The sequence below is a fragment of the Rhinolophus ferrumequinum genome, chromosome 2 (assembly GCF_004115265.2).
Source record: "Rhinolophus ferrumequinum isolate MPI-CBG mRhiFer1 chromosome 2, mRhiFer1_v1.p, whole genome shotgun sequence".
NCBI classification, from domain to species: domain Eukaryota; kingdom Metazoa; phylum Chordata; class Mammalia; order Chiroptera; family Rhinolophidae; genus Rhinolophus; species Rhinolophus ferrumequinum.
In genome coordinates this window covers 52005934-52020704 of record NC_046285.1, presented here as the reverse complement: position 1 = coordinate 52020704, position 14771 = coordinate 52005934, and the positions used below count along the sequence as shown (strand labels likewise).

The following is a 14771-nucleotide window of genomic DNA, read 5'->3' as shown; positions in this document are numbered from 1 at the left end:
CACAAAAGCATATCAGACGGAGGAACCTGAAGACAAAATGACACTATGAACTCACACAACACTGCTCGGCTCCAAACCCAGCACTGGCAGGTAGGGTATTTGAAAAAATAATAAATTACAAATGGCATTTATGGATGAAATGGCACACTGTCTGGAACTTGCTTAAAAAGAATGGAGGGAGGACAAGAAGTGGGTGGAGCAGAGATGACACAAGATCGGCCAAGGGGTGGATACTTATTGAAGCTCTATGAATATTATAACAGTGAAGTACCATACACCTTCCTATGTTAGACCTTTTCCATAGTAAAAAGTGCAAACAAAAAAAAAGTTACATTGGGAGACTAGCAATGCTTAATTAAGGAATACACTGAGTTAAATATAAGGATGGACAGATACAGTGTTAAGTGAACAAAAAAGATGCACAGTAGTATATAAAATGAGTCCATTTACACCTACGTACACAACACATACACTGATAAATTTGCAGAACATTTCTCGGAAAATAAAAATCCTTGCATACTTTTTGAATTTTCAATGAACAGGTATTACTCTTTTTTGTTGTTGTTTAACTGGGGAAGGGGAACAGGACTTTATTGGGGAACAGTGTGTACTTCCAGGACTTTTTCCAAGTCAAGTTGTTGTCCTTTCAATCTTAGTTGTGGAGGGCACAGTTCAGCTCCAGGTCCAGTTGCCATTGTTAGTTGCAGGGGGCGCAGCCCACCATCCCTTGCAGGAGTAGAACCAGCAACCTTGTGGTTGAGAGCCCACTGGCCCATGTGGGAATTGAACCGGCAGCCCTCGGAGTTAGGAGCACAGAGCTCCAACCGCCTGAGCAACCGGGTCGGCCCATGTATTACTTTTTTTATAACTACTTTTATGTAATATTTTTTTCAGTGCAAGGGGTGTGGCAGGGGAAAGGACACAGTAGGGTTCAAAATGAGATGAACATCTCCATGGACCAGAAATGGAACAGAAACCACGTTGATGATCAGGACTAGAGCCATGGCTGAAAGCAGGCAGAGTGACCTCTATAGGGTGACAGGGCCCAAATTCCCCCTGCCAGGGATGAAGCAGAAGCCAGGCTTCGGTGAGAAATCAGGGAACCGGCTGCTCCTGTGAGCCCCTCCTCCCACTCCCTCTGTGCTAGTCCTCAGGGCTCCCAGCTCTCCTGAGAGCCCTTCGCCAGTCCTAGAAACAGATAAGGCAGCCTGCAGATAAGCTGGACATTTTCATTCCAGGCTTCTGGAAGGGGGCTAGGCTGGCACAAAGGCTACTGATAAAACCCACGTGATCCAAAAAGGTGAAAGAGTGGACACTATTAAAATACTTGATAGAAAAGCAAGTTCCTGCCTAGGGGCGTGTTATGAGCAGCTGACAGGGTTAGCCTGCTGCTCCCCCTCATCAAGGGTTTGAGCTGAAACCGGCACACAGCGGCCTGTGGGGCTGAGAGAGTGAACCGGAAGCTCCTGGCCCCCACCAACAGCTCCCACTCAGCAGCTCCTCAGGTGGCCAGCTCCCAGACAGAGTGACCATAACCAAGGGCTGTGACCCCAGCTCCTCGACGCATAGGCGCGCACACACGTGCACGCGCGCGCACACACACACACTCACATATTCTCTCGCATGCTTACACACACGTTCACACACACTCATACATATTCTTTTTCCTTCTCCCCTGACCCCCGCCCCCCGCCCCCGGCTCAGCGGGAGCCCTGTGGCCTGAATCTAAGCCACTGCCAGATTTCCTAGCCCCACTGGCCTCCCCGGAAAAACCACCCTCAAGCCGCTAGCTCCTGCACAGTGGTGAACCTCAGGCCTGTTTCCTCAGGGAGACTTTGAGAGCCCACCCCTCACTCTCTCACCCTGTTTCTCTTACAAGCTCCACTTCCGTACCCTTTGTTCCTGCTGACTCAAGGATCTTGTAGAAAAGCTACATGCTTTGGCTAAAAAAGAGAAGGTTTTAACTCTTGGATAGGGGTAAGGCTGCCAGATTTAGCAAAAACAAAAACAGAGACAAACGGAAAAAAAAAAAAAACAAAGAAGAGGACACCGAGTTAAATTTAACAACAAATAATTGTTTTTTATAGGCATGTCCCATGCAATATTTGGGATATACATACACAAAACAATTTTTTTATTATCTGAAATTCAATTTAACTGGGCGTCCTGTATTTTAACTAGTAACTGTGATTGGGGGTGGGGTAGAAGAGGAGTTTTCCAGAAGAAAAATCCATCTGGAAAAGAAAACACAAAAAGGAATTGTGAGGATTATGGGAGGGAATGAGAAAATGCTCTTTACTGAGGGTCTCTTTTACACCAGAAGCTTTCAAGTACATTATTACATTTGAGTTTTCTAGTCATTCTGTGCATTAGATATATAATGTTTATCTCCATTTACAGATGAAAAAACAGAGGGTCAGAGAATCAAGTGACTTGCAAAGCATCACGAAAGGTAAGACTATAATCCATGGTTTCTAAGTACAACCTGAGTGCTATTCCTTCTACATATAGCTGCTTTGCTGCTTTATAATTTTTATAGGCTGTAGGTAAAGAATGTCCAACAGTTTTCTTTCCTCCTCCAATACAATCATAAGGAAGCAAATTCAAAATGGCATCCTAGACTAACACATATTTGCAAAATACAGTTGTCTATATACAGAGATAGTTCTATTTACTGAAAACCTTCTGTCCTGGTCATTTATCCCAACTAAACACATCACCACTGAGGACCTGTTCGTGGTCTTGTTCGCTGACACAGAGACAGAAATAATCAAGAAAGGAAGGCAATGTCCCACCCACGACGACCACTGTTTCCCAATTTTCAGATGAGGAAGATCACAGGATATTTGACTCAACAGAATCTTAGCAGGGATCCAAGAGAAAAAGGTTCCTTTATCACTACCCTAGCATCCCATGATGTATCATTTTCCAGAAAACACAGTCAATTTGGGAGGAAGAAATTTGTAAAGAAAGCTATTTGTCAAATGGACAGTGGGAAATACTTTCTCCCCTACCCCCCTCCAAGCGTCTAATATTCATGGCACACAATAGGGGAAACAGCCATAAAAATGACTTAATCTGTGACCTTTTGAAGTACAGTAACTGTCAGACAAGTGGCTATAAAAAACAACACAGTTGAGGTGATCCAAATTTATTTCTGCTCAGTGAATTTCCAGATCAAAATGTGCTCAGTTAATCTGGCTAAGTTTTGCTTTTGTGCTGTTTTGTTTTGTTTCTAAATTTTATTTTGTTTCTAAATTTTGTTTCTAAACTTCTTTGCATAGATGCTAGCAGATTCTTATGATAAAAAAAAAACAAAACAAAACAAACGAAACGTGCCCACCTCATACGCCACCACTTATGGAGAGCACATGGTTGTTGGAACTTTGCTGCCAGTTCCTCGAGCAGCACTCAGGGCACGGCGAGTGCCCGCAGAGGTGGGCAGATGGCTGGGGGGACCCCCCACAAGCCGCGATGGCCAGGTCCAAGGGGACAGGGACTGAGACTGCCTGCTCACAGAAGGGTCCAGCTCTGCCTGTCCTCGCTTGGGCACTGGATTACTCACTCTCTATTTCCCTCTCTTTCTTCTCCCACCACCTCCCCACAAACACACACACCCAGGCACAAGCTCCAAAGTGGCAGATAACTTAACACTTGGTCTTTCGGGCCACAGAAGTCTTGTGGAAGATGGCCAGTTTTCTTGTGGAAGATGGCAAAAAAACACACTCCATTCCCTGTTTGCCCCAGTCAGCACCAAACCATTCATTCACAGCCCCAGAACGACACTGCACATATTCAAAGGCAATTACCCAGAGCCAGGACGGTATAGACCAGTGCCGGGCAGTCATTTGTAGACTCAATTATTAGGGGCCTTTAGAGACATTTCAGCTTGGGGAAGAGTGAAAGAGGAGAAAGGGCAAGCATGGAAAAGGAGTTTTCATTCTTGTAGATTCTGAGTGCACAAGCCCTGCAAACAGGGCATTTTTTGGTCTCGACAGCCGTCCTGCAGCAGAGGTCTCATATTTCTCTTCGTACATAATGATAATTAAAAACTCTGAAGGGGAGAAAAAACTCAATTTCATTTTGGATCTAAATATCTTTCAGAGATTGCTAGAGAAGGCCAATTACATTGATTTAAGTTTCACAGTTTGTAAAATCCTAGCTCTACAAAAAACATAAATTCTTGCCATTTTAAATTAGGAGTGATCAGGTTTCCACTTATATTACATAAGAAGATTCCAAACCAGAGCTGGAAGGCATTGCTGCTCTGATTGCATTTCCTAACTAGCCTGGTTTAAATATCCCAGGGCCACTGGCACCTATGGAGCAGTGAGGAGCCCACCAGCAGACAAACGGCTTCAGGACAGAGGGAAGACAAGGAGGAAATGGTGAGGATCAGAAGAGCTGGGATCACAGTTGTGAGAGCTGGGAGAGGGAGGTCTCGGAGCACAGCTGCACCCATTCTCAGACATGGGAGCCAAGGCCCTAAGCGCGGCGGCAGAGCTGCGACTAGCATACCGGACTTGCGACTCCTAGTTCAGTGCTCCTTCCAACACCTCCCATTGTGACATAAGACACACCTTGTAGGAAGCTGAGGGAAGGAGGCAGGGAGGTTGATGTGAATTAAAAGGCGAGTGTTTGCCCACACCCTCTCCCACCCACTCCCCCAGAACAGAGCAAGAGGCTCTACTTGGTGACTCTGGGACAACTTGTGAGAGGATTATGTTTGGGGGAACAGACCATAAGGCCCAGGAGTTATCAGCTCATTCAGAGGCCTTGTAGGAATTTCCTGTTATGTGATCTGGGTCTTGTTGCAAATAGCCACAACCAAGCAGAGGCTGTCACTTCTCCCCCACCCTCTGAGGAGAAATGTGTGCTCTTGAGTCACTCCTTCCCTGTGCCCAGCAGCTCTCCAAAGACTGGGCCGAGCTCCAAGAATGTCCACAGGGAGCCAGCATGAGGGTCTGCACTGAGAACAAAGAGCAAGGCAGCCCAGGGGGCCCCAGTGAAATACCAGCTCCAGGCAGCTCAGCGCTGAGTCAGTATGGCTCTGCCCAGGGCAGGAAGTCAGCAACATGGAACTCTCTGGAACCAGGGCCATGGGCCGAGCTTTTAGCAAAACCCACTGATTTTCCTTCCTTCCCCCCACCCCATTGTAAGAAATAAATTACACAAACAAACATGCATGCATGCAAACACATGCACAGCCACCCAGGTGGAGAACTAAAGCACTGGAGCACGCCAGAGGACCACGCGTGTCCCCCACCAGTCACTCCTCCACCCCCTCCAGAGGTCACCACTATGCTAACTCTTGGGAATCATCATTTCCTTGGTGTTCCGTCCGCTTCCCCTAAGATTACGGTTTAGTTTTGTCTATCAGTGCACGTGGCTATTGTTTGCTCATTTCTGTTTTTTATGTAGTACTCAGGTAGATAAATATATTTGACTTATCTATTCTGCTATCTACGGACATGTAAGTTGTTTTCAATTTTTAGTGACGACAAACAATGCTGCAGTGAATATTCCTGAATGTGTCTCTTGGTTCTCAGGTGCTAGTGTGGAGTTTCCTGACAACAGAACACTACATTACACCAAATGCACTTCTTCACCTCCACCAGGTAATGCCAGTCTGAGTTCCAAAGTTGTGCTGCCTTTTGCTCCCTACAGGACACCAATAAACCCTCCCCTCTTATACAGAGGAGAGGTCACTGGTGTCTCAGAGGCCGGGAAAGCCTAGTACATCGCCACACTGGCAAGTTAAAGCTACATCCTGATACCACCTCTGTAAGACAAAGACCAAGATTTTTAAATTCTGAGCTTAACCAGAACCAACAACTAAAACAGCTGCGCTTTCCATAAGAAAAAGGTCGCAAACTCCCCAAAAGAATGAGAGAGCATCTATGGCTCTGGAGCAAACCCACCTGCCCATACTATTAATTGTAAGCAATAAATTAAAAAATGTGTCCCTAAGATATTAAGTGCAGAAAGACAGTACACCGATAAATGCCAATCTGCCACGAGGGGCAGGGGACGGGGTCGGGGTGGGGAGGGAGCCCGGAGGCCGCCTCCCTACAGTTGCCACGTACCTATACACTGGCTGCATCTCTCTTGCGATGCCAATGATGGCGCCTGGCAGGAAATTGTCAAACTCCTCAAACAATTCCCGGATGTTGGTCTTGTACTTTAGGTCTAGGTCCAGCTGAATTATCCGCGGGATCTCTGGAGGGGAAAAAAAAAAAAGGACAACAATAAGACAGAGACACATCCTGGGAGGCTCAGCTATTTATAGTAAACAAAGTGGAAGGTGTAGGAAAGGTACTAGATTATTCTTGCTGTCACCGAAGATGCAAAGTTACCGCTGGAAACAAAGGCCCTTAATTTGCCAGCAACCCCTTCCGCAAGACCAGACGTCTCCATAAACAATTACCCCATGTCTTTCCTTCCGATTGCAGACACACATTTTGTTTAAAACCAGGTAGCCACGTGCTCCAGTTTAGGCCTCCTGTGCTGGTATAATTGTCAACAGTGCACATTTCATTCTCAAAAGTATCTGACACATGACATGGACACCCTACTTAAAACTGAAAGCATACAGGTGTTTCCCTTTGGGGCACGGGTGGTAAATGACCCATGGGGACGAGGGGTCAAAACCCTTACTGTCTTAGGCCCTTATTAGTACATTCTGCAAACCTAAATGTGTGTCGAGTTAGACAAACCGAGTCTGACAATTACCTGGCACATAAGAGATGTTTGCTTCATTGCCTCCAGATAACTCAGGCGCGAGAAGAGCGGAGGGAGGCTCAGGCCACGTTAATTCTCTCATCCTTCACCCAACAGGGCCTAACTGAGCTCCTAGGCTGTTGGTGCCAGGAGGGGACTAGCCACCAGGAGGCCTGGGACCCTGTTCTCAAGGAGAGCCACACAGGTGACTGAAAACAGACAAGAAGTCACTAGTGCTGACATGAAATAGAAGAGGGGCTACGGGAGCTCCAGAGACAGGGTGCTTGGGGTTCAATGATGACGGAGAGAAAGTACTTGGTGCCCAGGAGAAGGCCTGACAAGGAATCGGACCACGTGAGTGCAAGTTCCGGTTTTGCCGCTGATTAATTTTGTGACCCTGGGAAAACTGTTTTACTTCTCTAAACCTTAGTTGTTTCATTTGTTAAAGTGGTGATGATACAATATTCTTGTGAGGCTGTGATGCCGGGAAGGTGAGACAACAGATGGGAAACGTCACCTACAGGCTGCAGAGGCTACGGGGCTCTAAGGCTTGGAGAGTAGGGGACTTGCTGCGGTCTGAGGCAGTTAAGGAAAACTTCACGGAAGCCGGGGACCTGGATTGGACCTGACATGTGGACAGGCGTGGAGAGATGAAGTAACACCAACCATCTGGAACGTGGGGCTCTGCCCTCCCCTGCCCAGCAGACTTTTCAAGCCTGTCTGCGGCAGAGCCCGACGGCCGTCTGGGCACAGGCTGCTCCTGGAAGCCCTCTGAAGACAGGGACCCTGACCCTATCTTTGGCATCTCGGCCGCCATCCATTCATTGGGCAGGCTTGGCATCCAGTAAACACTCAGGAATGTTTGTGGAATTCAATAGCCATTCTCTAAATTAGCTTATGGAGAAATCACAGCTTATGATTTAAGAAAAACGAATTCATTTGTTCCTTGGTCCATTTTCCTTTGTGATACAGAGAAACAAAACATTAGTTGATATCCTATGTGAGTGTTCTGAAAATAAATAAGTTGCAGTAGGTGACAATCCAGCTGCGCAGGCAGGGGACAGTGAGAGGGCACCAGAGCCGGCCTCTCTGGCCCTTGCGGGAAGAGGGTATAGGACAATGGGCCCAGCAGGCCAACGTGGACCTGCTGCCTGCCTGGCTTCACACTGCCCACCCCCACACGGAAATGTGTGTGAAAATGCTGCTTTGCCTCCTGCTCTAAAAACAATAACAATAACAACATAGAAACCAGGAAAGGTGATGACCGGGAGCCCCTTGTGGTGACTCTGCTGAATCCCAGAAAGCTGCCCTAAACCACAAGTGGAGACTAGAAACAGGCCCCAGGGCAGAGCCTCCAGGAACCTGCTGTCCTCACACGTGGCCCTGGGAAATAGAGGGAAGGAACCTGATGGCGACCTTAGGGAACAACACTGTACCAGGAGAAAAGATCCAGGAATGAGAGTTGCAGCCATCAAGAAGTCACAATGGGGAAGCCCCACAGCACACACACGCCCTCCAGACATTTCTTCCTTTCAGTTCGTTTCCTGCGCCCCGAGTTCCCATAGGCAGCTCTTACACAAGGTACAGCAGAGCCCTCATAAGAAAAGGACAGGATGGCAGCATCATCCTAAGCAGAGAAACCACATCACGCAGGCTCTGTCGATGAGTGGTGGACGGGGGGTGGCATGGGGGTGGACACAGGGCATCTGGCCTGGAGATGGGGAGGCCTCAAAGATGTGTGGTGGTAGTTCTGTGGCATTTTCAAAGCGATGAGAAAAGGGAAAATTTCATCATGGCCCCAGGAATAACTTCCAATAACATCAATGATAGCCAGATAGAAGCACCCTTTCTTTGAGTGGTTTTTAAGTGTCCAGCATTGCACAGGCACTAGTTTATTTCTCACAACCACCCATCATGTTAAGTAGAGTTATTCCTATGTATAGATGAAGAAACAGAGGCTTAGAGCAGTTTAAAACAACAGCTCAAGGTCCCACGACAAATACGTATTGGAGCTGGGATCTGACCTAGGTCTGCTTGACTTGAAAGCCCAGCGTGCTCTTTCCATAGACCCTGAGGCCCCTTCTGCTCAGAGGGGAGCTCCAAGGAGGCAGACTTTGGTTCCAGAGCTACCCACAAACGGGCCCCAGGAGCATGCCGACGTGCCAAAGACCTTCATAGACAAAAAGCAGAGCAACAAGCTGGTCTAATGTGGAACTGAGGTAAAGTCCTCTACGTGAAAATGGTCGTTTCACTGTAAGGAACTCCCGATGTAGAGAGGCTATTCATTCCTTCAGTCAATTAGTCTCTTCCTTCAAAGCCTACCACAAGCTATGTGCACTCTGGTCTTTCAAGGTCATTTAGATGCTACCTATTCTCCAGGGTGCAGCCCACGTGCGTCCTTCCCTGGCCTTCCTGGGCAGGCACTGCCCTCATCAGAAGTCGTGGCTGCCTGCCTCAGGTCATTGCTACCTGTGTACCTGTCTCACGATCCTTGCCAGAGAGAGTGCTCCTTGAGGAAGGCAATGTGCTGGCTCAGGGACATCCGATGTCTCCTGAAGAGACCCAGCTCCCTCCTTTGGGCAGAGCCCTGGCCTTGTCTTAATAAAGCCCCTCAACAAATCTGAGCACTTTCACAGCCCCTTTTGGGGCTGGCGGGGAGTGAACCTAAAAAGGTCATGCGCAACCCTTAGACACAGGAATTTGAGACGCCTTCATGTTTTTTAGAGCTTCTCATTTGTAAAGCACCTTGCAGGAAGGGTTTGCTAAAAGTCGCTAACATTTTTCTCAAGAGGGACTCCACAGAACTGAGGTTCACTGGTTACAGAGAAGCAGAAGCTCCCACACAAGGTGACCCTTCCACACTGACGTGAAAGGACTGACCCAGTTGTCACCTCTCAGGCTAAGGCCGGAGGACACGCCCTGCTACGCAGGGAGGCTGACAGCCCCGAGCAGAGCCTGCACTGCCATGTGGGCCTCTGTCCAGACCATTATCCTTTTACGTAATTATGAAATAAGATGCCAAGTTGTAAATGTCACTGCTGAAAACAGGAAGATGCTTACTAGGAATACTGGAATTCATTAGGATCAGATTTTTTTAAAGGGCCCTGTTCCTCTAGCCTCTGGTCCTTCATGAAATCATCTCTCTGTGGGAACTACCTGAGGAGATTTAATACATAACGCTGAAAGGCTGTTCTGAGGATGAAACAAGATTGATAGATGGAACTGACAGCCAGATTGATGGCCCAGAGAGGGTGCTGTTTGGAGGACGGCTGTAATGACAGCAGTAGAACCACTGAAATTTAAGGAATAAATGAATGAGGTAATTGCCCTCAAAGCAAGGGAGATGAAATCTACAAAGCATGGGAAAAGATGTTTGAGAAAAAGGAGGATTAGACAGCTACAAAACTCAAAAAATGGTCAGCATCTAAGGCTGGTTGAATGTCCACCATGTCAGAATCCTGCAAGAAGATAAAATGTAGAGGACAGAATGATCTAGGATGATACAGATCCAAAAGAGCCTGATAATAATTGAGGCCATACCCATTGTACAGAGGGGGAAACTGAGGACTGCAGATAGACTTATCAGAAGTCACACAGTTAGGCTAACTGGCAAAGGTGATCCTGGAACTCAGGTCTTTTGACTCCCTAGTTAATGTTCTTATGTTAATTACCTCTCCCTCCCATCACCAACTTGCACCATGAGCCATAAACTCCCAGAGAGCAGAAAACATTGTGTAATGGACCAAAGGCACCCAACACAAGTGGCTCATGGCGGATCTGCATATCCTCCCATGAAAATGTAAACCTGAAGATTAATAAGTAGTAGCCAAAGAAAAGAAATAAGAGACCTCCATGATCCACACACGTTATAGCCAGCTTTTGGAAACGAGAAACTTGTTCTCCAGATTCTCACATTCACATGAGGCAGGGATGTTGAAAACCAAACCAAACAAACAAATCTTTACGTCCCTCTAAGAACACACCCTGAGCTGTGCTAAATTCAAAGGGAAGGAGGAAGCAGACTTAACACCAAGGAGCCACTGTTGGAGACACAAACTCAGTGGTGCCTGACGTGAGAGCTGCTGCAGACAGAAGTAAAACCCTGTCCATCCCACTGCCCTGCCGTCCTGTTCCAGTTAGACCTGTTCATTCCTGGGAATGTGTTTGCTGCTACGTCTAATTAATTAGATGAGGGTCCTTCCAACCAGGACCTCACACTTACAAATTTTCTCATGCATACATTTAAATCACAAAAACAAGGACTGAAGGATCAATGTGCACCTGTGCCATTTTCTCAGGGAAAAGGCCACTTGCCATGTGTTAGGAAAAATCCCATGTGGGCACCTGGTATTTGCAGAACACAGCTGTGCTGGGCAGCCTCCTTGGGTGCGCTCCACAGCCTGACCCTGGCTGGCCAGGCCTCTTGGTAGACGACGGAATCTACAAGAGCTTCCAGCATTCCTACCTCATGGGTCAGCAGTTGAACTTTAAACACTGCTTTCCAAGGGGGATAAGAGTTTGCAACAAATCAGGCAGGGTGAGCTGAGCTATTTCAGGAAATGGAAGAACTCCTGCCTCCAGGGTACAGAAAGTGGTTCAGGGATCCTGGCTGAAATCCCCAACCGTAGAACAGATGAATGTTTGACCACAAGACAAGAACCACTGAAGTATGTCAACTCAAAGCGGGATAAGATGCTAAGAATCTAGGTGGACTTTCTGGTTTGAGACATATTTCCACTTGAACTTCAACTCCAGAGGGTAAAGTCAAGAATGTGGTACCATCTGCACAAGCGGACATGTCTGCTCACCTCATCCTCTCAACATGCTCCAGTTTCAGGCTAAGGAAATAGTGCCACTTTGTTCTAACAAGCTGGGAAAAGAAAGACAAGATTGAAAGTGCTGGCTACAGATGCAACTTTCAAGACCTTTGAGATCCCACTGCCATCATGACTACCGTGGCCCTAGACAGCACTGAGGAGGCTTCAGACTGTCCAGGTGATTGCCCTCAGGGTTCAGGAAGTCCACACCTGCTGCAGGTGTCTCAGGCCCTGAGTGCCAGCCTGGCTGGGCCATAGGTTCGAATCCTCTGCACAACTGCACTGCACAAGTCAACATTCCGGGCCTCAGAACCAGCTGGGAGGTTCCCAAGTCAACATTCCCCTGTGGAAACAGGCCTGAGACAGCTCATCATCAGCCTCCAATTAAACCAGCCACAAGGCATGTCATCTGACCAAGGATGGAATTACAAACCAGAATGAGTAATTAATGATACCCGAAAACAAACAAAAGGGAAAAAAAAGCTTCCTTTTCTCTCCCCTCCCTTCTCCTATGCCCAGAAACAATTCCTGGTAGACAACTGTTAACAAACACAAAACAACACACAACAGATCAGGAAAAGCAGATCAGGAAATAATAAACAGAAAAGACGTGCTTAGGTAACACTGGGACCACCATCCTGGCCAACGAACGGGCCTCCTCTGGAGGGCAGATTAACCATGCAAGTTCCTTCTCTCCGTCTCTGTTTGGAAAGAGTTTCAGAGCTTCCCGGAGATAAATATTTATAACACATCAGAGGGCTTTCACTTCAGAACATCAGCGCGAGCTTTCCACTAACCAGAAGGGAGAAGGGGAAATTATGACAACCCCGAGCTATGTGGGGCGTCATGGGGCTGCGGACCTGGAAGCAGCTGCGTGGGAAGGGAGCTCAGTTTCTCATTGTTCTCCTGGAAATATTGTAGCAGTTTGCCACCTGCTTTATCATCCTCTGCAGCTTTTTAATTGCTGGTCGGCAGCACCTCTGGCCTGCAGGAGCCACAAAGGGCAAAGGAAAAGGGGTGGAGACTTCCTGTCAGGGTAAGAGGCTCGTGATCCATAAGGAGCTGTTCTGAGGCCCATGAAACAGGCACAGACCTGACGTGCCACACCAGCCACACCAGACTGGCTTCTCCTGCTGGAAGGTTTCGTGGCAATGATGGAGGGCCCACCACCGTGAGGCACAGATCCAGCTGTGTCCCTGAGGGGGTCCGTAGGTGGAACTGACTGTGGTTCTCCATCCAACAGGGAACTGGGGTCACTTTCCAGATGGGATTTTCCCTGTCCCTCAAAACCCCCCCTCCATTCCCTTTGCTATGTCAGGCCAAGCTGTAGGACAGCCGGGTAACTATGGAAATAGCTGCTATGAAGGAACAGAATGGAACACGCCAAGGGTCCAAGGTCTTGGGCACAGATTCCTGGAGCTCCTGCAGCCTGGTCAGCCAAATGGTCAGTCTCTAAACGCAGAGAGGGGGTGTCTGTGGGCCAGGAACCATGTTTGGGGCTGTGGGTGTACTGACTCAGCTCATGAACCTCCCCTACTCTTCTGCCAGATGGGTGTCAGTACCTCCCATTTTCAAATAAGGAACCGGAGGCTCAGAGAGTTTTGGCAACTTGTCTACAATGAGCTAGCAAGGAAACATCGGAGTTGCGAGCAAGCACAGATTTGCCTCACTCAGAGTCTATTTGATTCATCAGAGAGAGGTTTCTGGGAAAAGCCTTCAGACATCTCTGAAGTGCCTTTTGAAATCCTGCTATCTTTAAAAACAAGCAACGCTGCCACCTCAGGTGAAAAGAGCAGACAGCTCCAGAGCATCGCAGTGTAGTGACCGGGACTTCCCCACTTTCCACGACCACCTCCCTCACGGCCACCCCACCCCCCAACAGAGTTTGAATACTATTGGGGTCCGCTCCACTGTACTGGAGAAATTTCAGGAAAAAGGGTTTAATGTCACAAAAGTAAGTTGAAAGGAAGGTTTTTTTTTTTTTTATGACAATAGCCAACATGTATAAATATATTCATTTAATCATCCAAATGCTCTGAGCTCTGATTATTTTTTTGTCAAATGAGGAAATGAAGAAGTGTGGCAATCAAGGTCACACAGCTGGTAAGGGGCAGAGCTGGAATTCACACTCACATCTGTTGGGTCTGAAGCCCGCGCTTGCCCTGCCTCCCCCTGCTCCCCACCTTCTGGGCCCCTGCACCACCGGGATAGGACCTGCGCTCCGTTCTGCAGGCGCTTCTCAGCCAGGACTCTCCTATGTTTTCCACATTAGCAGCCCGCCCCCACGTCTGAGGGAGGAGGTGACGGGAGGAAATGGAGTTCATAAGGGTGATTTATACAACCTGTTAGCAGCTCTGGTAAAAAGGTTTTGGGGCCAAGAGGTTGAAATTAATGACCTTTAAGACAAATTCTTTCTTCTAGCCCAACTCGCCCCCTCTCAGAATTAAGCCTGGAAAACTGAGTGTTAGCCATGGCTCAGCCACAACATTTTTTATAACTATCAGCTCCTGTTGTGTGGACAAAACAAAGCAAATTATTATGAAAAGACACGGTTTTGCTTCAGCGCCAGTGTAACATGAGTTTCCTCCCTCACCCTTAGCAGCTTCTGTGACTAGGCATTACTCATGTCCTTTAGGACAGGACAGAATTTATTTCCAACTGGGCTGAAAAACTTGTGGGACATGTATAATAAGACGACACATACAACAGCTGGTCTCAATTTTCCTCTCACTTCTATTGCCCATATGAAATTGTAGTTCATGGACTTCTTTATGAAGTTCAATATGCAGGGGAAATTGAATTTTAGATTTGGAAAGCAGAAAACCACCCCTCCTTCATTTCTATGGTACAGATAGATGTCCACGGTCCTTGCTGGCCTCTCCACAGCTTAATAGCTCTCTGGAGTCTGCTACAGACTTTATTTTTTGTCTCCAAAAAGTGTAAGCTCCCCTTCCTGTTTGGGGCAGCACCACATTCTGACTTTGTTCACCAACAGAGACTGGTGCCTGGTCTCTGCTCTTCACCAGCAGGCTTTTTCTCATAGACCCCTCGTGATGGCAGCCATAGAAACCAGTCCTCTTTGGGCAGAATAGGTGCTGCCTGAAAATAGTGACACAGCTACCACTGGTCTGCCCGAATGGCCATAGCTCAACTTTGCAAATTCCTCATTCTGAGGTTCTTTACTATAACTTATGGGGGTTCCTGTTTCTATGCGGGTCTCCTTCAGTCTCCTCT

The 14771-nt window shown here is 47.6% G+C and overlaps 1 protein-coding gene across 3 annotated transcripts in view; it reads right to left on the bottom strand.

Annotated features, from left to right (window-relative positions):
• The window catches only part of XXYLT1 (xyloside xylosyltransferase 1), a 166584-nt gene that overhangs the window by 67283 nt on the left and 84530 nt on the right, over nucleotides 1-14771 (bottom strand). For all 3 annotated transcript variants that reach the window (XM_033089177.1, XM_033089186.1, XM_033089193.1), the window contains exon 3: nucleotides 6087-6219. In XM_033089177.1, the coding sequence (XP_032945068.1) occupies nucleotides 6087-6219 (133 nt within the window). The remainder of the gene's footprint in view (nucleotides 1-6086; nucleotides 6220-14771) is intronic.